The sequence below is a fragment of the Camelus dromedarius genome, chromosome 4, assembly GCF_036321535.1.
Source record: "Camelus dromedarius isolate mCamDro1 chromosome 4, mCamDro1.pat, whole genome shotgun sequence".
Lineage (NCBI taxonomy): Eukaryota > Metazoa > Chordata > Mammalia > Artiodactyla > Camelidae > Camelus > Camelus dromedarius.
This window is the reverse complement of record NC_087439.1, coordinates 60,734,092-60,755,376: the sequence shown is the minus strand read 5'-3', so window position 1 is coordinate 60,755,376 and position 21,285 is coordinate 60,734,092. Positions and strand designations below refer to the sequence as shown.

General features: G+C 40.3%; 1 protein-coding gene across 12 annotated transcripts in view; it reads right to left on the bottom strand.

Annotated features, from left to right (window-relative positions):
* The window catches only part of FN1 (fibronectin 1), a 64,732-nt gene extending 48,038 nt beyond the window's left edge, over positions 1-16,694 (bottom strand). For all 12 annotated transcript variants that reach the window (XM_031451807.2, XM_031451808.2, XM_031451813.2 and 9 more), the window contains exons 1-12: positions 16,301-16,694; positions 15,215-15,343; positions 14,125-14,262; positions 12,630-12,761; positions 11,549-11,686; positions 9,108-9,266; positions 6,530-6,721; positions 5,526-5,705; positions 4,743-4,919; positions 3,529-3,681; positions 2,126-2,254; positions 964-1,107 (exon numbers count right to left, since the gene is read on the bottom strand). In XM_031451807.2, the coding sequence (XP_031307667.2) occupies positions 964-1,107; positions 2,126-2,254; positions 3,529-3,681; positions 4,743-4,919; positions 5,526-5,705; positions 6,530-6,721; positions 9,108-9,266; positions 11,549-11,686; positions 12,630-12,761; positions 14,125-14,262; positions 15,215-15,343; positions 16,301-16,448 (1,819 nt within the window). In that variant the 5' untranslated portion in view covers positions 16,449-16,694. The remainder of the gene's footprint in view (positions 1-963; positions 1,108-2,125; positions 2,255-3,528; positions 3,682-4,742; positions 4,920-5,525; positions 5,706-6,529; positions 6,722-9,107; positions 9,267-11,548; positions 11,687-12,629; positions 12,762-14,124; positions 14,263-15,214; positions 15,344-16,300) is intronic.
* Between the last annotated feature and the right edge of the window lie 4,591 nt (positions 16,695-21,285).

Sequence of the window (21,285 nt, the reverse complement as noted above, 5' to 3'; positions counted from 1 at the left end):
TTGTAGCTCTTTAGCAGCGTGTATAGAGCTGGGATCTACTGCCTTTGGCCAACTTGTTCCATATCTCACTCCCTGTGATAGTGAATCTCTTATCACCTTATGGGGGGATCTAACCTCATCTTGATTTCTGTCTTAGGCAGAATCTGGTGCCCTGAAGATCTCTCTTTTTGTTTCTAAATGTAGGCTATGCCTTAAGTCTTAAGTTAACAGAGTTCCAGGAGGCTTTGATCTCAGTAACTACTCAAATAATGAATGCCTAAAAATTAGAGTTTCTTAATTCAACTCATCTTATTGTAATTAATCACTCAGCAAAAATTAAATTAAAAATTGTTTTTCTAAAATGAATTAATAATACCTGCAGATACTCATTTTGTCCTGTGACCTGAAAAAATCCATCAACGAACATTTTCGAGTATTTGAACTGCATGGGCAGAGAACTAACCAAGTTACTCAATTCTTGACCCAGGATACTTTGTTCCAGACTCCAGTTGATCAAACAAATGAACATTTTGACAAAGAGGGCCTGGATGAAATGCTGAATGAACATATACCCTATGCTGTATTTCATGCAATTTCTCTATGCAACTTCTCTGGCAAGAATCATAACATAAAACCCCGACCTCTACTCCCAGCATAGCTCAGCTCATGGTTTCTATTTCTGTGTACAGATGAGAGAGCAAATTAGCCAGTGCTTTCACCTCCTGGAATGTTCTACTATGTTAAGAAACAAATTTACATACAGTGACATTTTCACAGCCTTCCACTCCTTTTACTTGATTTGGGGGGAAAGGAAAATCATTTTAGTAAAAATTCAATTGATTACTGAATGAGAAAGGATGAGAAAAGGATGGGAAAGGAAGGGAGGAGACACCAAGTTAAGCATCAAAGGATGAATAAACACTGATGCTGCCCTGTTTTTATAACCCAGTTGACAGTTCTGTTTGTGGGAATAGAGCTGCTTACCTGGATAGGTCTGTAAGGGCTGGCAGTGCCACTCCCCAATGCCACGGCCATAGCAGTAGCACTGGTACCTGACACCATGCACATACTTCTCCCATGAGTCTCCAATTTGATAAAAGGTGTGGGATTCTGAATCCTGGCACTGGTCTAAAACACATACAAGTAAAAGATTAGCAGCCTTGAAGACTTAAACCTACAAATTTAATTTCAGTGTGCTAGAGCACATGTTCTTAGTTTTAACTAAAACTTGCACTGTCTTTACAATTATATACAGTTAAAAATATTTTGTTCATATCTTTTACCTTATTGTCTAGCTAGTGGTTTTAAAAGTACCCATTGGGAAGAGTATTTAGCTTTCTGAAAGGATAATATTTCTGAATAAAAATGTTAAGATTTAGATATTATTATACATACTGACATCCAAATTTTAGAGAAAAATAAGTTAGGTATTGTATCTTACCCACTTAAGTGCAATTGATTTATCACTTGAATAGCAAGGATAAAATATCACTTTGTACACTTCTTCAAAGTGTGGAGGACTTAATTTTACACACAAATGAATTAGCCAGATTTCAACCAATGAACACTTGCTGAGAAGCGTCTAAGAAAACCTCTCAGGGTTCTCTCTCAGCTGTGGCAATCTGAGGTCAAACAAACTCATCTGATCAGTTTGTTTTCTTAGCGAGCAACATGTCTCTTTGAGTAAAGGAGTATTAATGGATTACCTTAAAGCTGGTCACACAGCTCTTTTAAGGCTCAACCTTCACTGTTTGCTTAGATCTACTAAAAAGGGCAGCCAAGAAAAATAAAGCATTTGGAGGGAGGTATTTACTGGCATAACCATTTGCCCATGTTATTGCACAGTCAGCAAAGGAAAGTTCTCTTTCATAACAAGAACTATCTTTATGATTCAGATGCAAAGAACGAATCCCATTCAGTTAAAATAAACCTCCATTTGTTCCCAAATTAAGCAAAAATAGACAACTACCAATATCAAGATTGTATATTGGCCCATGATTAGAGAAAAGACTTTGCCAAGCTCTCTGCAAGCCATGATCAAAGTCTGGAGTCAGCTCAATCAAGTGATATCAAATAGTTTTCCTTACCTGACACTTGCTAACTATTCTCAGTGTCCAAATCCAGCTAGAGACACACAGCTACTTACCAACGGGATCACACTTCCAGCGGCCCCGGCCCTGACCAAAGCAGGTACAATTCAGCATGTGTCCCTCTTCATGACGTTTGTGGAATGTGTCATTCACATTGTATGTGATGTCGTCGACAATGCATTGATCTGTTTAGGTAACAGTGGGATGAGTGGAGAATTTTAAAGTTTCACTGATGAAATAAAAGAAGCTATGCTTTTCAAAGCAGATAGTTCCTTCCACTTAATTATCAACACCTCCCACTAAAATAATTTTTCTACTGGTATAGAATGAGCTTTTTTTCAAAGCTTACTCAGCACTACAATTTTTGCAAAAGAAAAAAATCTGTCTCTTATAAACTTATAAAGATTGTAGATTGGAGTATATACAACTAAAGAATGTGGTTTTATATATATATATATATCTTCCTGTGGAAAGCCAAATTTTAACCAAGTATCTGTCTAACTTTTGGAAAAGTTCTTGCTGTGTTGATAATGACGTTGAGGCCTCTGTTTGTTACAATAAATAGGAGGGAGATAAAACATACTTATAAGACACCCAGCAATGAAGTGACTGACAGTCTCACCTCTAGAATGGCGGGGGTGGGGAGATATTTGGATTTGGGAAATAAAATACCACCTATGGCATTTGGAAAATTAAAAAAAAATTAGGCCAACTCTGTTGCTAAATCTCCGAGATCCTGAGAAAATTACTTTCCCTCTTTGGGTCTCAGTTCTTTCATTTGTAAAATGAGGAATTGTTCTGGATGACTTTCTAGTGCCCTTTTCAGCTGTGCAACATCGTATGTGATTATTATTATACCTGGACGGTGTCACCCATTGGACACCGTAAAAGGAGAACAAGTTCAGGCCGTTGTCAACAGAGGCCATATGGACTATTTCTTAGTTCAGTGTTCTACCTAAATCTTACATTTCAAATCAAAGAAGAAAAACTAAAATAGTTTTAATAGATCAACACCCATTTATACTCCTGGGTCCAAAGAGGAAAAACTGAAGTGAACAAAAGAAATTGGTCTCTATGTCTTTGTCTCCTTAACTTTTGATCTGTGAGGATCTGATATGAGAATAGCAGAACCTCTTTTCTTTATAGAAATGATCCAGCCTTTCCTAGACAAGAATCAGCATAACTACAAGCTAAAAGGATCAATCAATTGTGCTCTAGCCTTTGAAGTCATCTTTTTGGCTCAGCCTAAGGAATGTTTCAGAATCTGAGAATTGCTCTGCCAGGTTTTCTTAACTGGCAGCCTAACATGCAAAATTTACCCAGCACCGTAGACTACATGGAGTAGCCATTGAGTATTTCTTCTCCTGCTTTCGTTAAAGCAAACGTATCATGTAAAAATCTACCTTCTCTGTATTCTTTGTCCTCTCACATATTTTCATTAATAAGCAAACAAACATACCTCGGAGCTGGGAGTAGGCAACACATGTCCATTCTCCACGACCATTCCCAACACACGTGCACCTCATCATGTGACCCATATCATGCTGTTTGTCCCACTGGTCTCCAATGCGATACATGACCCCTTCGTTGGTGGTACAGATTTCCTCGTGGGCTGTTTGGAAACAGATAAGAAGTGCATCACTGGATAAATGACCACAAGGACTAAAATGAATGCAATATTATCAGTCTAGTTTCATTATCTTCAGAAGTCTCACTTGGAAAGACGTTTTGTGTGCCTCAAAGAAATCTCAGTGCTGTGCTGAGGGTGCGTGGAGTTCTGAGTACCAGAGAGAGAAAACACAGTCTAAAGATGAGGTAATTACAGAGTGGTTAGGGGATGTAAACCACAGTAATGCCTATGCATTCAAAGGGTGTACAATGTTCTCAAAGCCTGGATATGACTGCTGCCCCAGAACTCTTTCTAGTTCTGATTTATACTAGATCAAAGGGAAACCGTGTGTATGGGTATAGAATTGGAAGCTAATGTGTGTTTTCCTTCTAAATCTAACAAATGAGAGGAATAGAAATAAGTGTAAGTAGTTTTCTTCTGATATTTCTCTGCCTACTATTCACATTGGACAGTGCACAGCACACCGGTTTTTGGTCCCACTACTGGAAAATCAAATGCAATCTATGGGGCTCTTGAAACTTGAAAACAAACAAAAGGCCTTGGTTCCTCTTTCTCCACTCACACAAGCTAGAGCCCTCCCTTTTAAACAAAATTCTCTACTGGTCAGAAAACACAGAGTTTGGGTCATTTTGGTATTCAATACATGATAGAGCTTATTCCAGTCAAACCAAGATTGTATGCAAAGACTAAATCTGTGACTTTATCAGCCACTTGAATGTTTTTAGCTACTCAGTTGGATGCTTTTTACAAAAGACTAACTCGTGAAAAATTTACATTTCCAGATTTTTAAAGAAGTATTTATATCGTATTTATATATTCGGGTGGCGTTAAACTATATCAGTAGGACTTTAAAACCATGTAAATAATTATATAATTCTTATATATTTGATTTTATGTGTGTGTGTATGTATATATATATATATATATATCACAAAGTTTTCTGCTATCTCAAAATTAAGTCTTAATGGGTGACATAGGAGTAAACTGGACATCATCCTTCTGAATTCCTCCATAAATGACTGTCTACAAGGGCTTCATCTTACCAGCCATGGGGCAGAATCCAAACTTCTGGTCAGCATCATAGTTCTGGGTGGTTCCACACCACTTCATGTTGTCTCTCCTGCCCTCAGAAGTACAGTCAGTGTAGTTGTGGTTGTTGTACAGGAAGGGAAAGTGGCACAAGGCGCCGTTGGAATTTCCACCTCGAGTCTGAACCAAAACTGTCCAGAACAATACACAAATAGGAAGAAAAAGATTACAACTGAGATTTCCAATGGACAGCAGGGAATTACTACAGCAAGGTTCTGAGAGAGCTGAGTTTCTGTGACTAATTCAGAGAGTCTCTCTCAAATAAAAACGTCTGAGAATATAGTTCTAAGCTTCCTTAGTGTATTCACCTTCACCTTCAAAACAGATTTAAATCCAATTTTTACACTCCAAAAAGATCACATGGTCGCTTTGAATAAAACAATTTTAGCCAAAAGAGAAGCAAAAGCACTCAGGTATCTGTCCTGTGTATCCTTCAGCCCTGTGGGACTGCCCACTGATTTTAACATGAGAGTATCTTTAATCGCATGATAATCCCAAGGTGTCAAAAATAAATGCACCAGAGGGCTTTCCCCTTGGTATCATTTCCCCAGACTACTGGGAAACTTGGAAGGATCTTTAGCTGCTGAGTTAGTTTCATGTCTCTTGGGTCCAGATTGCACAAAAGTGATACCTCCCAAGTGCAGCCTCAAAATGAATGGCTAGATGGCTGGCAGATAAAAATAGAGCATGGGAAATGGGTTTTTCTCACTGTTGTGTTTTACCCTTGGGATACTCACCAGTATGGTCTGTACAGAAAGAATATTTCTGGTCTTGCTCATAATTGGAAGTCGTGCTGCACCAGAGATGTCCATCCTGCCGCCCTTCTGTGGTGCAGGAGTAGAAAGTCCTGCCATTGTAGGTGAACGGCAGGACGCAGGGCTCGCCGTTGGAATTGCCACCGTAAGTCTGGGTTACAGCTGCGGGCATAACCAGCAGGGTCTCAGCAAACAGAGCTGCATTTATTTCCCCCCAGTACTTCCTTATTTATAGCTTACCCGAGACTGAGCGTGTGCCCTCAAAAGGAAAAAAAACAATAACAACAACTATACGACCAGCTGTGAGTATTAACCAGATCGTCATGTTGCCAAAAATGCCTTACTCTGGAAGCCATGCCTTTCGTGGATAGAGCAACACCTGAGTTCTTCTGGGGACATCCTTTGTTACCATCTCTGCTACCACGCCTCAGTTTCCCCATATGCAAAGCTATATTGCTACGGGTTAGTTAAGGACGCTGCTCAAGAGATACTGGAGGGATATATATGATTCTGTTGGTGCCCTGACAATTAACACATGAGACTATTCTAGGGGAAAAGTCAAGTGTACCAATTATTATTACTACAGTTACTTTCACTTTTATAGCCCAGAAGAGATGCATTAGGTTACGGAAAGAAGTTTACATCACAAAGTTCCAGACCTTTTGAGATTTGCAGTATAAAATATGGATGATTAGCTATTCAGAAGGCAACCTCTTGGAACAACATTTGAGACAAATAAAGGTAATACAGAGCAGTGTAACACTCACCACCGGAAGGAAAATACATAGATTAAAAAGATTGGAAGAAAATAGACCAAATGCCAGCCTTGGTTGCTATCACTTTGTGGTAAAATTCTAAGCTTTTCTTGTTTGTTTTATTGTTTTACTTTTTTTTTTTTTTTTTTTTTTGGCAAATGAATTGCTGCCTTTCAAAAAACAAAATAATAAAAAGCTATCGGTACCCTTTTTTGAAAAGATGCCACAGACCTGTCTCTTGGCAGCTGACTCCGTTGCCCAGGCAAGTGCAAAGCATCTGCTTATTCCCTTGTGTCTTCAGCCACTGCATCCCCACCAAGTAAACCACACCGCTGTCTGTGACACAGTGACCATATGGAGCCGGCTGCGGGTGAGGCTGGGGCTGGTAAATGGCCGTTCGGACATCTGTGAAGGAGCCAGACCCTGAGGATGTGAGAAAGGGAAGTCACAGAGCTGGTTAAGAGAAAACTACTTTCTGGAGTCGGGATCCTTAAGGTCCCATACAGATCCCTCTGCAATCCATGTTGTGAGTGACCTGGAATTGGGAAGAAATGCCCACTCTCCCTTTCTGCATTAGCTTTTTTTTTTTAATTGAAGTACAGTCAGTTTACAATGCTGTGTTCATTTCTGGTGTACAGCATAATGTTTCAGTTATACCTATATATATATATTCATTTTCATATTTTTTATTATAGGTTATTACAAGATATTGACTATAGTTCCCTGAGCTATAGAGTAGAAGCCTGTTGTTTATCAATTTTATATATAGTAGTTAGTAACTGCATGCAGCCCAGAAAATAATCCACATGCATCTACCAAATGATCTCCATCTTCCAGTTTATCTGGATCTACCAAGATTATATTTCTAAATCACTGACATTATTCTGCCACTCAACAGAACAGATAACTTCAATAACTCCTTACTCACTCCAGTGAGCCTGAAATCCATGCCTTCATGGTCCTCCACACCTAACTTCCTTCCAGCTCACTTCTGACCACTTCCTTCCTTGCTCTATGCCTGGTCTCAGTGAGCTGCTCATCATTCCAACATGCACCCTATGCTGTTCCTCATGCTGTTCCATTCACCTGGAATGGTCTATCTCACCCTTCCTCTCTTAGCAGCTCCCATTAGCCCGATATATCTGGGCCTCTCTCTTCCTGAGATTGTTTTGAGAGGTCCCTGCCACTCCGCTACAGACCTCTTGCCATCTGTGTGACTCTGAGCATCCCAGAGGGTGCCCTGGGCAGCCAGGTTGGATTCTCTAGATGCTGCCCCTCCTTCCATATTTTCTTTCTCCCCAGGATTATTTGGAAATTCTGTGATGGTTTTTTTCCTAAAGTCAGTCAATCCTCTTGAAACAGCTCTCCTTTCAGAGTAAAACGACAGAATATGTTGATCTTTTCTTTAAACTTCTAGAAATCTGTTCTCCTGAGGGCCGGGCCCAAGGAGGAGTGGAGTTGGAACTGATGCTAGAGTAACCGGTCAGCTGAATTCAGCATTTCCCTAAGTGCTGCTGAACCCAAGAGAACCCAAATACTTCACAGACAATGGTCCCAAGGTCACACATACTGGGGGGACACGGCGTCTGTATTCATACACCTCACCCGGGAGAGCCACAATGCAAAGGAACATTAAGATCCTGTATAAGAAAGTTCCATTTGGTTTAACCCAGTGCTTCTCAAACTTTTTTGAAAAATTAAGTTATTTCAGTATAATATTAGTAATACTAATAAAAATAGATAACAACTACTGAATGCTTACGCCCATTTAACCCCAACTACACTTCAGCAAATTGAGATTTGTAATTGTTTCTTTTTTGGTTAGCAGCAATTTTACTGAAAATAATCAAATACCTTAAAGATATTATCAAATCTCATCTTGTTCACCTGCTCACTGAAAAATGAAAACTCAGCAAAGGAGAAAAATTCAAAGTAATTAATATTTTTAACTAAATGACTGATTGATAAAAGACTCAGGAACAATGCTGGCTCATTGTGCAGTGAAAACTTCATCAAAACATAGCAAGAATAACAACAGAAGTACACACCCTGGACTGCCATATTTCTTTCCTTAGATTCTTACAAGACAAGCAACAATGCAAGGATTTTGTTCTTATTCTAGAAACAATTAAAGCTTTAAAAAAAAAAAAAGCTTAGTATATCATTCATTCCCATCTCTAGGTCCCCTCTGAATTTCTGCAACTGTGAATGCCAATACATGAAGAAAACAATTGTGTATTACTTTATGGAACGCAACAAACTTTGCTGGAGCATGGAAAGCACACATAAAGGATTACTTCCTCTACAAACAGAGCTGAATGTCAGGACAAGGAGCTAGATTCCATTTCAAAAAAAAAAGTACTTTTTTCCCTTTTCCTAGCATAACAATCAAGTAATCACGTAAACTAATCAAAAGTCTCTCATTTCCATTAAAATGCACTATAGATATTCAATATGCACGTGTATGCATATGTGTGCATCTATATGTGTATATATAGATCTCTCTGTATTTATCTATCTATATCTTTATACATAAATAGTGTAGATTTTATGTTATTAGCATCCTCTTAAACATTAGTTTAAGCTCTTGGGGCTAAAACTGTTTTTTCCCAAGATCCATTTTCATTTTATTTTTATTTACATTTAAAAAGACAATAAACAAAGTTTTAACAACTAAGAGTCTGAACAAAGCTTATTAGCTGAAACACTGCCAAACATCCTTAAGTGGCGTGTCAAGGGAAAGATGGATTTGCGGAAATACTCCCTGAACCGCGCCCTGGGTCCTGTCCGTGCTCGCTCTGTGCCTCACCAGCGGATGTGGTCTGCAGAGATGTGTGCCTCTCACACTTCCACTCCCCGCGGCCGTTGCCTGTGCAGATGCACTGGAGCAGGTTCCCCCGATTGTCCTTCTTGCTCCAGGTATCTCCAATTCTATAGGATGCCCTAGTGTCCTGATCGTTGCACCTGTCTGTGTCAGAAAGGAAGCATTTCAGTATGTAAATCAGGCCAAACATGGCAAGTGCTCCCTACAAACCTAAAATAAGAATATGGTTATTTCAGGCTTGGTAAGCTGTTTTTGAGTGATTCGTCCATATTCAGCCCTGGTGCCACAGGTTTTAAACTTCTGAAATAGGGGATTGTGTCTGAAACAGTGTGAACTGAGCTGTAGGACTTAGTCTCTTTCCACTTCTCTGTTTGCCAAAGTTTTTCCTCATCATCTTTCATCCATTACATTTTTTCCACATTGTTTTCACATTATTCCTTTGACCAAATTCGTCTTCTGGCTCGCTAATCTGCCCTCTCTCTCCTTCTCAGGCTCTCTGGGCTTTCTCTTAGTAATTATTGTAGACAACCTTCCCGTCTGCAGGGGACTTTTGTTAGAAAACTAGAAACAGTAGGCAGGCAAGTAGGTCTCAAAGGGTCTCCCTCAACTGCCCCAGAGAAGCAATTCAGAGATAGCAGCATCTCTTTCTTCATTTGTCATGTGAAAAAAATTCAGGGGAGAACCAACTTCTTTGACTGAAATATTCTCTTCACCCCTCTAAATCTCCGCTCCCCCCACTTACTTAACATCACTAACAAAATGGCCTCTTTGGAATTGCTCTGTGTTAACCCTCTGATGGAAATGTGCGATTATTCATGTAAAATGATCATTGGTAGCTTATCATTATAATTAATATTTCATATAATAAACACAGTATAAATGATAATTGGTAAATTACCATTAATCTATGTGGTCAATTATCTGGCAAGTGGATTGTTTCCATTATAATCCAGCTTTGCCCACATGCTACAGTGTGAGGAGAAAGGATTTGATGTATTTGTGAATCAGAAAAGCACTGCACTGGGTTAGAGAAAATAATAATTATTTAAGTTCAGACAAATACACACCCACACTGATCTCCCACCACAGCAGAAGGCTGAATGAAGATACCATTGCTGCTGATAGCTCTTCCCCAAACCCCCAACAAAAAGTCTTGTCCTTCCCTGAACCTCCATAGCACTATTTCAGTGTTTGTCTTGACGCCCTTAATACTGTGCTTTGTAGAAGATGAATATGTATAAGCCTTTCTCATCACCCTGACCTACTTACTAAGTGCTCTCTGAAGGCTGGGCTATTGTCCAACTCATTTTTTGCATCCCTATATCGTCTTATACAAAGTAGGGACTTACAAAATTTCGTGGAATAAATTACTTTTCTTTGAGAAACTTTTTTCAACTTGCTATTAGGAGAGTTTTAAATAATAGATAAAGAGTCTGAGTCAAACATCTAGTTTGTCTTAAGCTAAAGCATTGCCACCAAGGTCTTGGAAGTCTGAAGACCATAACAATTTTAAATGCCAAAGATCTAATGAACTGGCAGGGTTCTGGGAAAGATTTGGTCAGAAATGTTACCACTTTCCAGGACATACTTATTTTTTTGTTAGCAAAGAATTCAAATTTGGGTGATGAGCATTTTAAGATGATTAAATATCTTCAGCTGGATAAATGTAATGTGTTCAAAATACTGAGATGTGATTTTAAATTTATTTGTAACACCGTTAATGACTGTTCTGCTTCCACAAACTCCATAGTCGCTGTTAGTTTGAAATTTCAGAAAAGGAACCTTTAATTCCTAAGGCAAGAAGTCAGGCCCCAGGGCAATCTTAGAAGGAGCAGCAGAGATGCCAGCGGGCAGCTTCTTTACAGCACTAATAAGCCTAAAGAGACACTGTCCTTAGCCCAAAACAGACACATAATTTTAACCTATGGGCTAAGTGCTTTTCATTTTCATCAATTTTGCTAATGAATGTGTCTTATTTAAATTTCAAACATAGCAGAAAACCAAAAACTTTAGAGCTTTGGTCCTTCCTATGTCAACAGTACCTACATGCCCAAAGATGCATTTACGTGTTATTTTAACAATTTCTTCACTCTTAACACTTAAGAAAATATTTCAGTGATAACTTGGATGAAACATTTGCAACTAATCTTCAGGTCCACAACACATTTGGCATTTAAATGTGTATTAAAGTTCTTTCTCAGTAGCTGATAACCTAAGACCTTAGGGAACTAGGTTTTTTGTTGTTGTTGTGTTTGTTTTTGTTTTTTAATTTAGTCTTTTTTGAAGAAGCAGGATAAGTTGGAATTTTTCTTGACACCCAAACGTTACCACATTGGTGGGATGGATGTGTTCTAAGTGACGATTCTCTCTAGGAATCCAGAAAACAAGACCTGGCCTCATCTTTAACATAAAGATCTAAAACATACTTCTAGAGGTACAGGTGATGCGTCCACTGCCTTCTCCCAGACAAGTGCAATCCACCATCATCCAGCCTTGATAGGGCTTTTCCCAAGTCTCCCCGACAACGTAGGAAGTCCCAGCAGCGTGATCAAAACATTTCTCAGCTGTAGGGAAATTTGAAAGAGAAGCAGAAAAAAGGGGGGGAGGGGTTATTTTGAATTGTGCCATTTCCCTGTAATTTCGAGTGTATTGTATAAGCAAAAATCCAACCACATTTTGTTAAGTGGTACTCTGTTCAAAATGAAAGGCACGCCCTGTAACTAAGCACATAGTAAGTAACCAAAACGAAAGAAAGTCATAGCCAAGTTGGCAGGCAGAAATTCTGTTCTCCTAACAAGCACATGGACTATGTATTTTCAGCTAGTACCTTTCTTCATGCCAGCACTTTGAGTGAAAAGGATCTATGTATGTATCCAGTCTGTAGGAGACTAAATATGCAAAATTCCGATCTTAATTCTGAATGACCAATAATGAATGCCTAAATACAATGACAAGAAAGCTATTCAAAATCTGGATTTCTGCGAAAACAGAGACAACACGAAGAAAAATGAAAGCTTCTGAATTAGAGAACAACAATCAGAGTAAAATTTATAGCCAGAAACTTTTAGATTTGTATCTATGGAGTTCAACCGAGGATTGAGACGGAAAGAAACCCAACAATTTTTATTTCGACAAAAAGATGACAGAGCACACACCATATCATGTTTCAGGCCAGTGTGTTCCAATGAGGAAATATGGCAAAAATGTCATTTTCTTTCTTTTAAATAACTTACATCTTGACCATGGGGAAATCTGAGATCAGATCTTAAGAGAGAAAAGGAATTTCTTCCTAAATCTTTCAAACTTATCTTGTGTTTTGAAACAAAAGTAAGACTTCTACACATGGTTGGTACTTTTTGATCTGATTCCTTTAAGACGACAATGGATTATATAACATTACATCATTGAAATTAAAATTTCAGTTTGTTGTCTTTTTTTATTGGAATTCAGATCTCTTGTCTGCATTGATTTGGGCTCAACCCGACATGTTGACTGTGCATCACACACCTATGGGCTTGCAGGTCCATTCTCCTTTCCCGTTCCCAAGACACACACACTCCAACATGTAACCGCCAGTCTCGTGCGGTCTCCTCCATGTGTCACCGATCTTGTAGGACTGACCCCCTTCGTGGCAGCGGTCTGTTCAAGATCAAAAGTTAATGTTAGAGAGAGTGGGACTGAGAATATTTCTTAAAAAAGAAAACGTCTCATGTTCCAACCAGGATAGGCACTTGAGCTGGCCAAAGTAAGGACACAGGGAGCAGCTTTCCCATCACAGACAGAGGAAAAATTAACTGGTCTGGTCACTTTGGGTCATTCAATTAAATGTCTTGTTTAAGCACAATGGGAAAGCATAGAGAAAACTGAATGGCAAGGAAAGGAGTCATAAATCCTGGTTCCCCAGAGAGATCACAGGAAATTGGGTTCTAAAGTAGAAAAGAAAGGCTGGCAGGCAAGACCTCCATGCATACATAGCAGGTTGGGCCAAAGACTAAGTCAATTAAAGAGACATCGGGCCTAGTTTTCCAGCTTTCAGGAATGTGGAGACTGTATTTTACTCTAGGATAGAAATGTCATTTTGATGGGAGCAAAGAGATGTATACATCTAAGTGTGGAAATCTGGGCACTTCTCTAGGCTGTTAAACACAGTGTCCCAGGCAAGGGCTAAACTGTCCACTGGATGGTAAATGCTGTGGACCACTGACTCTTAAGATTTGCCAATAAAGTTGAATAAACTCTAACATTAAATAAGGGCAAAGCTGATTGGGCTTATTCCCAAGAGACTGATTTGTCTTTTGGACAGACCTTAAAATGACTTAAATGATATATGAAAAAAACTAAATGCTACGTTAATATAATCTATTGGTAACCCAATGACTCAGATTGGAAAGTTTGCCTTAGCTGAACTAGAGTTGCTGAGTCAATCCAGATCCCAAAGTACCTTGGAAACACTCTTAGGCTAATCATCCCATATTATCCCTGGCAAGAGAGAGATCTGCTTCCTGGGTATAAACAACTGGTCACAAAGAAACCAGACTGTTGCTGTGAGATCCAAGACATCTGTGCATTGCAAACAAGCAGAGCAGACCACACAGTGGCTAACTCGCTCTTCGTGGCCACCTTCCCAATCACTGCAGATCACCCCAGGATCAGTCTGGACTGAAGATGCCCAGATCATGCAAAATGGGCAACTCCTCCAAGCATGCCTTGCTTGGAATGGAACCCAAGAGATCCACTTGGTAACGCTATGTACACACACACACACACACACACACACACACACACAAATCCACACAGACTCAACACTGACACCACCTGTGCTCAGAACCACCTTCCAGAAGCACAGGAACCAGTTGGGTGTCCACATAAGAGTACCTGGTCACCTGGGACAAATCCCCAAGTTAGGAATATCCAGTCATAGATAACAGAAAGTGACAGTGATGGGAATGGAAAACTTCATATGGGGAGATTTTCCAGTCATTTGACGGAACGCTGTCCTTACTCGCAATGGTGCAGCTTATTCTCCCTCGCCCAGCCCCGATGCAGGTACAGTCCCAGATCATGGAGTCTTTAGGGCGCTCATAGGTGTCACCAACCCGGTAGGTGTTCCCAGTGTACTTGTCAAAGCAAGTCTCTTCAGCTGAGGGGAGAAGGAAAGTCTGCGTGAGCCCCACATATGTAAAAGCTTTTCGATTCCACTGACCCCATCCAAAGGAAAACTCACTTTTCCATCCTACAAGCAGCAAGGGACAAACGGAAAGTTTTAAAAAAATTGAAGTGGGAGATGTAGATTTTACCCTAGGCTGTTATAAAGCCTCAGTTTTCAACATTTGACAAGTTCTCTGATTTTCTGGAAATATAATTTCCATTGGAAAGGATTCTCAGACCCTTAGGGAAAAGTCATATATAAAGTAAGACCTTAGGACTGGCTGGATTGTGAAGGAAGGGCTTCCTCTTCTCTCTGGTTCAGAAAGTCAAACCAAGGTCCACATAAAAAGCAAACAGTTTGAAGAGCCCCACCTCCCATCAGGCTCTGTCACTTGTTAGTCCTACTATTTCCATTTTAGCCTCAACAGTGCTTCTCAGTAGGAGTTGCCATAATTTACAAGAAACATATCAAGAATCATAAAGGAATGAGAACTTTGAAGTGGTTAGTGGTTTTATGTTGAACCGCAGCCAACAAATCACTTCACAATATAGCGCCCAAAGTGTTTTTTGCCCCATAATTTTATAGTTTAAGATTTGAAATTACTTTCTAATAAATTAAAATTTTATAAGCAATTCTTTTTCCAGAGGAAGAAAGAACACACAACATCTTTCATTTTTTTCATCAAAAGCTTTGGGAAAGTAATATAAAAAGAAGACTCTAGGAACTACTTTGGGATATATTTGTTCTTTTGTTTTATAGGTAAAAAGAACATATGGAAAGCAAATCTAAGCAGTTATTAAACATTTTAAAAGAGGAAAAGATAGATAATTCAACTGGGCAAATGTGTATGTAATTTCACTACTAATGCTAGGTTTAGTTAACAGGCACTACTTCTCCATCTATTAGAAGATACCAGGTAGCAGACAGGCTCCCCTCAACTTACGTTCAGGCTTGCTCTCGCAGTTGAAGCCCCGGCTCCCTCCATAACAGGTACAAACCAAGGCACTGCCCAGGTAGGTGCGCTCCCATTGTTGGTTTATCTGATAGTGTTTCCCATTGTCGTAACAACCAGCTGTAAGTAATTGAAGGGGAAAGTTATTAAATTTGTATCCTTCCTTTTTCCAGATTATGGAATTTTCCTGTACAGTGAAATTGATGAGCCTAAGTAACAAATGTAGCAAAAAGTTAATCATCAGAGCACCAGGAGAGTTAAAAGCAACTAGCTATCTAAAGAGTTAACCACAACTTGCACACGTAGATATTTAAGTATTCCTCCCCCCCCCCTTTTTACTTCGTTAAATGTTATACAATGATGTCATTTCCATCTGGCCGGGGGTCTTGCATCAAAGAAGTGGAAATATTTTGAAAAGCAGATAACTGGGAATTACATTTTAAAACATGCAAGGAATTTCAGTGCCCTTTTGGGGTAATAAGTCAAGAAGGGCACATTAAGCAGTTTCCTTTAGCCAAGGAAAAGGCAGGGTGTGTCTTTGGAAAACCTGGAAGAGGAATTCTGATCTCTGTTCTTGGAGAAGCATCCTGAGGGCCCCCAGAGAAATCTGAACCAATTACATCTCATTCAAAGTAGGAACAGCATAGTTACTTAGCTACCCTCTCTGCACCCCCATTTTGAAAATACTTAACCAATTATTTAATAACAAAGAAAACAAGAGTAAGGACCACACTAATCCCAAATGGAAAATTTAAAGGCGTACATCATTATCTCTTTAAAGGCAAGTTTTGATGAATTCATAGGAGGACAACCTGAAGACCTGAACGAAGAGTTGGTAAGAGTACTGCGGGGGTTCGCAGAGCCCCTGTCCTCCAAGGCATTATCTCATCCTAGGCCCTCAGAACCAGACTGCTCAAACCAAGAGTCTTTTGTGTCCACAGCCGATTTTTTCTCATTAAGGCGTGCACACACTCCACGCGCGCGCACGCGCGCACACACGAAACTTCAGCCACAACTTTAGTTGGCTTTACGGTCCCATCCCGCGACAGCCTGTTCCAGCCCGCGGTCTGTACTCACGCTTGCTTTGGCCGACAGTCAACGGGGACTGGGGCTGAATGATCTGCTGAGCCTGCCTCCTGCTCTTCGAGGCTCCGGCGGAGGGCACCGTGTTCCCCAAGGACAGAATGGCCAGAAGCAGCAGCCCGGGCCCCGGACCCCCGAGCATCTTGAGACGTTGCGGGGAGAGACGCTCTCACCAGGAGGCAACTTGCCACCAAGTTTGGTTCCCTTCGTAACCTGCGGGGGGAGTCCCTTCCAGTGCCTCCAGCGGGTTGACACCGCCAAGATAGTAAGGACTGGAGGATGGGGAAGGGAAAAGGTAGAGGGACAGAGGGGAAGGAGAGGACCAAAGACGTTGTGGCTGCAGGTCCCCTCTCCCCCGCTCGCGCCTAGGACTCCCTCTTGCAAAGCGCAGTCGGCGCGGGCGGCCGAACTCCGAGAGCCGGGGTTTATATGGGACGGTCCCTTCCCGCCCCCCGCAAGGCCCCGGGTGCCGGGGAGGAGGGACCGTCCGGACTCCCCCCACCCTCCTCTCGCCGCCGCCGCCGCCGACCGCGCGCGGATTGGCCGGGGCTCCGGGTGACGTCAGGGGGACTGTGGGTTCGCCGCGAACAAAAGAGATGCTGATCGCCCGCCAGGATTGGGGCAAGAGAACTTTTTTTCGGTTTCCTTTGCCGTCGTCAAACTTTTTTGGGGGCAGAGGGGGAGGGATGGGAAGCGGCTGGAAAGGGATAGACTGGGAGGAAAGGGAGGGGCTGGAGTCGTGTGAAGCGAAGGGGTCCCTAGTCCCTCCTTCCCCCACCTCCCCCCCCCCACCGCTTCCCCTTTCTAGTTTACTGTAGTGGGGGGAGGTTGAGGACATTGCATCACCTCTGGAAAAAAAAAAAAATCTCTGCTCACTGGAGTGTATTTCAAGGGGAGGAAAAGCCGTAAAGTAGCCACCACCTTGCTGCTGTAGGAATGTAGACCTTGCCGTCCCAGGGCGGGGCTGGCGCGCCTCCTGTTCCCTTTCTTAGCTCTACTGTGTACTGACTGGGGACTCACTTTCTTTGCCTTTACAGCTTCCTGTTCAAAACTTCTCCCCTTCTAAACTCTGTACCTGCCCGGTTCTGAGACGTGCTAGCCGCGGGGCGAAAGGGAAAAGAAATCCTTTAATGAGCTTCTACTAAGTACCAGGAGCTCTGCGGGGCGCTTGGCGGATCTGGGGGAAATTCAGAGAAGGTTTTTTTGAAAAGACAGAGCAGCAGTTTACTTTTTTTTTTTTTTCAAGTATGCAAGAAAGTCTTCTTTTCCTGCGGATAGGATGCCTGTTACCACTGAAAACTGGAAAGTTGGGCCGATCATGGAAAGAGAAAGATCATGGTGTCCTTGACCATGTTCACCGCGCCCCTTACACAGAGACCTCTGAGTCACTTAAAGCTGAGACAAGACCATTCCCAGTCTCGCCTTCCTGCAGTCCCTTCCTCGCTTTTTATTTGGAATTTTTGTTTGGTAGACATCGGTTTCATCACAGAATTCCCCTCCCCCAACGCCGCTGCCAATTTTTTTTTTTTCAAGTGTTACTTACTCCAAGAATGTAGAAAGTTCCCATTTGAAACTTCCTGGTCTTTCCCTGTAAAGGCAGAGAGTAGAAAGGGAATCTGAGAAGTCGCTAGCATTTAGCAACTCATCACATCAACCCTTTTTTCAGACAAACACAGGTCACACTTGCTTTTTAAAGATCTTCCAAAGGAGTCCTCAGCTTTCTTCAGTTACTCCTGAGGGGCCCAAACTCAAAGCTTCGCCTCTTAGTTAGGTTAGTAAGTGCAGACCTCCCGTTTGCTTTGAGAACCTATGAAAGTTGCCAGCCAGATATGTTTCTTTCTGCAAGTACTTGTTTCCTTCAAAAGTTCCACCTTCAATAACTGCCATGGGGTAATTCGAACCCTGGTCTATAAAATGTCCAGCACATCAAAGACACAAAACTAACATTTGTTTTTATTAACACAGGGAATTAAAGGGGGGAAAACACAGCAAATATCAGTTTCTTACAAAGAGTGTAAAATAACTTCTTGAGGAATCTTTGTGACCAACTTTTCAAGTTGAAAGAGTGCCACGGACTTCCCCAAATTTAGAGTCCTGTCTGGGTCAGAGTTTTTTTGAATTTCTCATCATCAACTTGACAAAGCAGTTTTCTCTTTCAAATATAAAAGGGCCCCTTGTAAAATTCTTAGTAAATTTCTGGGAAGCTGGGTGTTCCTTCCAGAGGGAAGGATACCTGGAAATCAGGATGTAAGCAAGATAAACCTGAAGCTAATACTTTCTTAAAATACATAGATTCTAGGGGAAGGAAATAAGTGGTTAGAAAAGTATTTTGTCAACCAAAACCATGATAGTTGGATATATTTACTGTACTCAAAATACATTAGAATAATATACACATGACAGCTTGGAGGGAAAAAGCCCAAGCAGCTTACATTTCAGAAGAAACATGTTTCAATCCATTGAAATATAATTTGTTTAAAGGATATGACATATTTCTAGTGTCTCATAAGCAAAAATGTAATAATATTTTGATTGAATTTTAGAGAAATGCTTACGAATTTACACTTTTAATTTTTCTTTTTAAACCTTGGTAGTGGAGACCTTTTCTTAGTTAAAATAACAAGGCTTGCTACAGTATTCTTTCATTATCAAAATCCCTTGTAATTGTGTAAGTCTGTTATCTCTAACTGGAGAGATAATTAAATCTCTCCACACTGACCCTATTCAAACTAGGCATGCCGCGGGTCCAAGATTCCCTTGCACTCCCTTAAGAATTCTGAAGATGATTTTGACAGGGTGGGTTCTTCAGCAAACAGTAATTTTTTATTTATAGGCTAGATTCTTGGATTTCTTTTCCTCATCTTGATTTGCAGGGGGTATTGTGACAAAAGGGACAGAAAATAGATTGCTAGGTGCCTGGGGCTGGAGCTGGAACAAGAATTAACTGTAAATGGGCACAAGGAATCTGTCTGGGGTCTTAGAAATAAATGTTAAAATGGGATTGTGGTGGTGGCTGCACAGCTTGGTAAAGTTACTAAAAATCATCGAGTTGTACACTTAAAATGAGTGAATTTTATGGTATGGAATAAGGTTTTTTTTTTTTAATTGATTAAAGCGCAGTATTTCTTTATTCTTTTTTAACTTGTACCATCTTCTGATTTTGTTTCAGGCAAATGCACCCAAGTGGCTGCAGCACACACAAAGTGACCTCCTGTCTTCATTTTTCTAAGAGGGAGCTTGCCTTTAATATAGTAGTGGATTTTTTTTTCTTCTACATCAGTCACCCCTTAGGAAACCTGGTATTTGTGTGATGGCACGGATGTGGGAGAGAAGGAACAAATCTTCATTTAGGATTGTGCCTTGTTTCTTCTTGGACTTGCCATGGAGATAGGATTTTCTCAGAACTTAGGTCAATTTAAATTTTCAGTAACAAAAAGGAGCACATACATTTGTGTGTGGGGGGATGTTATTTGAATGTCCTCTTATTGGAGAAGGTTAATAAGGAGCATGAACAATTATGGAAATCCAAAGTGACTTGACTTCATCTGAGTTGAAGATTATGGTTAAGCAGAAAATGAATTTATCAGATCCAGTCATTTAGAGAGGACTGAAATTAAAACAACTTAAGGGATAAGTACTAAAAGGCAGTTTTTTTCCTAAGTGGAAAATGGCTTTTCTCTAAGAGTAATACACACATGACAGACAATACCCGTTGTAGGCAAATCCCTTGCCAGCTGGAAAAAAATCTTATCCCTGATAAGAAGTAACTTCTTGACCCCAAAGGTTACATTTAAATGAAGATGGGCTGTTTTACCAGAAAACCTTTGGCTTTTATCTGTTCTTAATCATTTTCGGTCCAGTTAGAGGTGAGGCCATTGATTAAGTGACCTTTGGAACTTTCTACCATAAGAGCCTGCAGTGTCTTTTACTATTTCGTGGTCTTCTTTGGGTAGGTTGAATGGAGAGAAATTATGGTAGTTTGGTTTCTTGTCTTGATTTTTTTTTTTTTTTTTTTTTTTGGTGTGAAATCCTTCCCATCTTCCCTTGAAAACAGCCAGGCTTGAAGAGCTGCTACTCATTAAACACAGGTGCGAGAAGGAAAAATAAACTGCCCCATGGGCAGCCCTCACAGGTAAAATGTCTGGGCAGTTAGTCTAGAACTGACAGGGCCCGGCAACCAGGGGAAAAAAAATACTTGATAAAGACTTTAATTTATGCCTTGAAAACTAGCCAGTTTTCAGTTAATCAGCACTTTGTTTCTATTTGAAGTTCCTTTCTTATTTAATCAGCACTTTTAAAAGCCTTAATCTGTGCCCTTTGTTTTTTAACTGGAGTGTTCTTTTTTCTCATTAGAGTGATGGGACTCCCAAAAGGCTTTGCAAAGGAGTCTTATTCATCCATAAAGTGGAACGAACTACTGTGTAGCTGGAACGCTCTCCCAGAACCGTGTTGTAAAACAGTTTGGTTTTCCAAGATAGGTAGCAGTTTCTTGGAAAATTTTTATTTTTTGTGTGCCGTTGCTCCTTTTTCCAATTTTGCTTTATTTTATGTAGGTGGCTTTAAAAAGGCTGAAAACCTCTTTTGAAACTTGAAAGATTCTTAGTATTTAAATTTTTTTCTATCTTGTTTCCATTCACATATGTTCAGCATCTTACATGCAGTTAACTGTGAAGGTTGCATCAGATGCTTAAAAACAACTGTAAACATTATCTCTTAAATAAACTTTTGTGCCGACAGAAGACTACTATGATGTAGGTGATCAAGAGACACTCCATCGATGAGTTAACAAAAAACTAAGGACATATTCAACTGAGCTATAACAAAATTATAACATGAAAGTATAATTATAACTATCCCTAAATTTATGCTGAAACATTTTCTTGATAAATTTGATATATTCTCTCATTAGTTATGAAAATTTTACTTTGTGATGGAAAGGACATTTAAAATCATTACTATGTTCAACATGAAAAACTAAG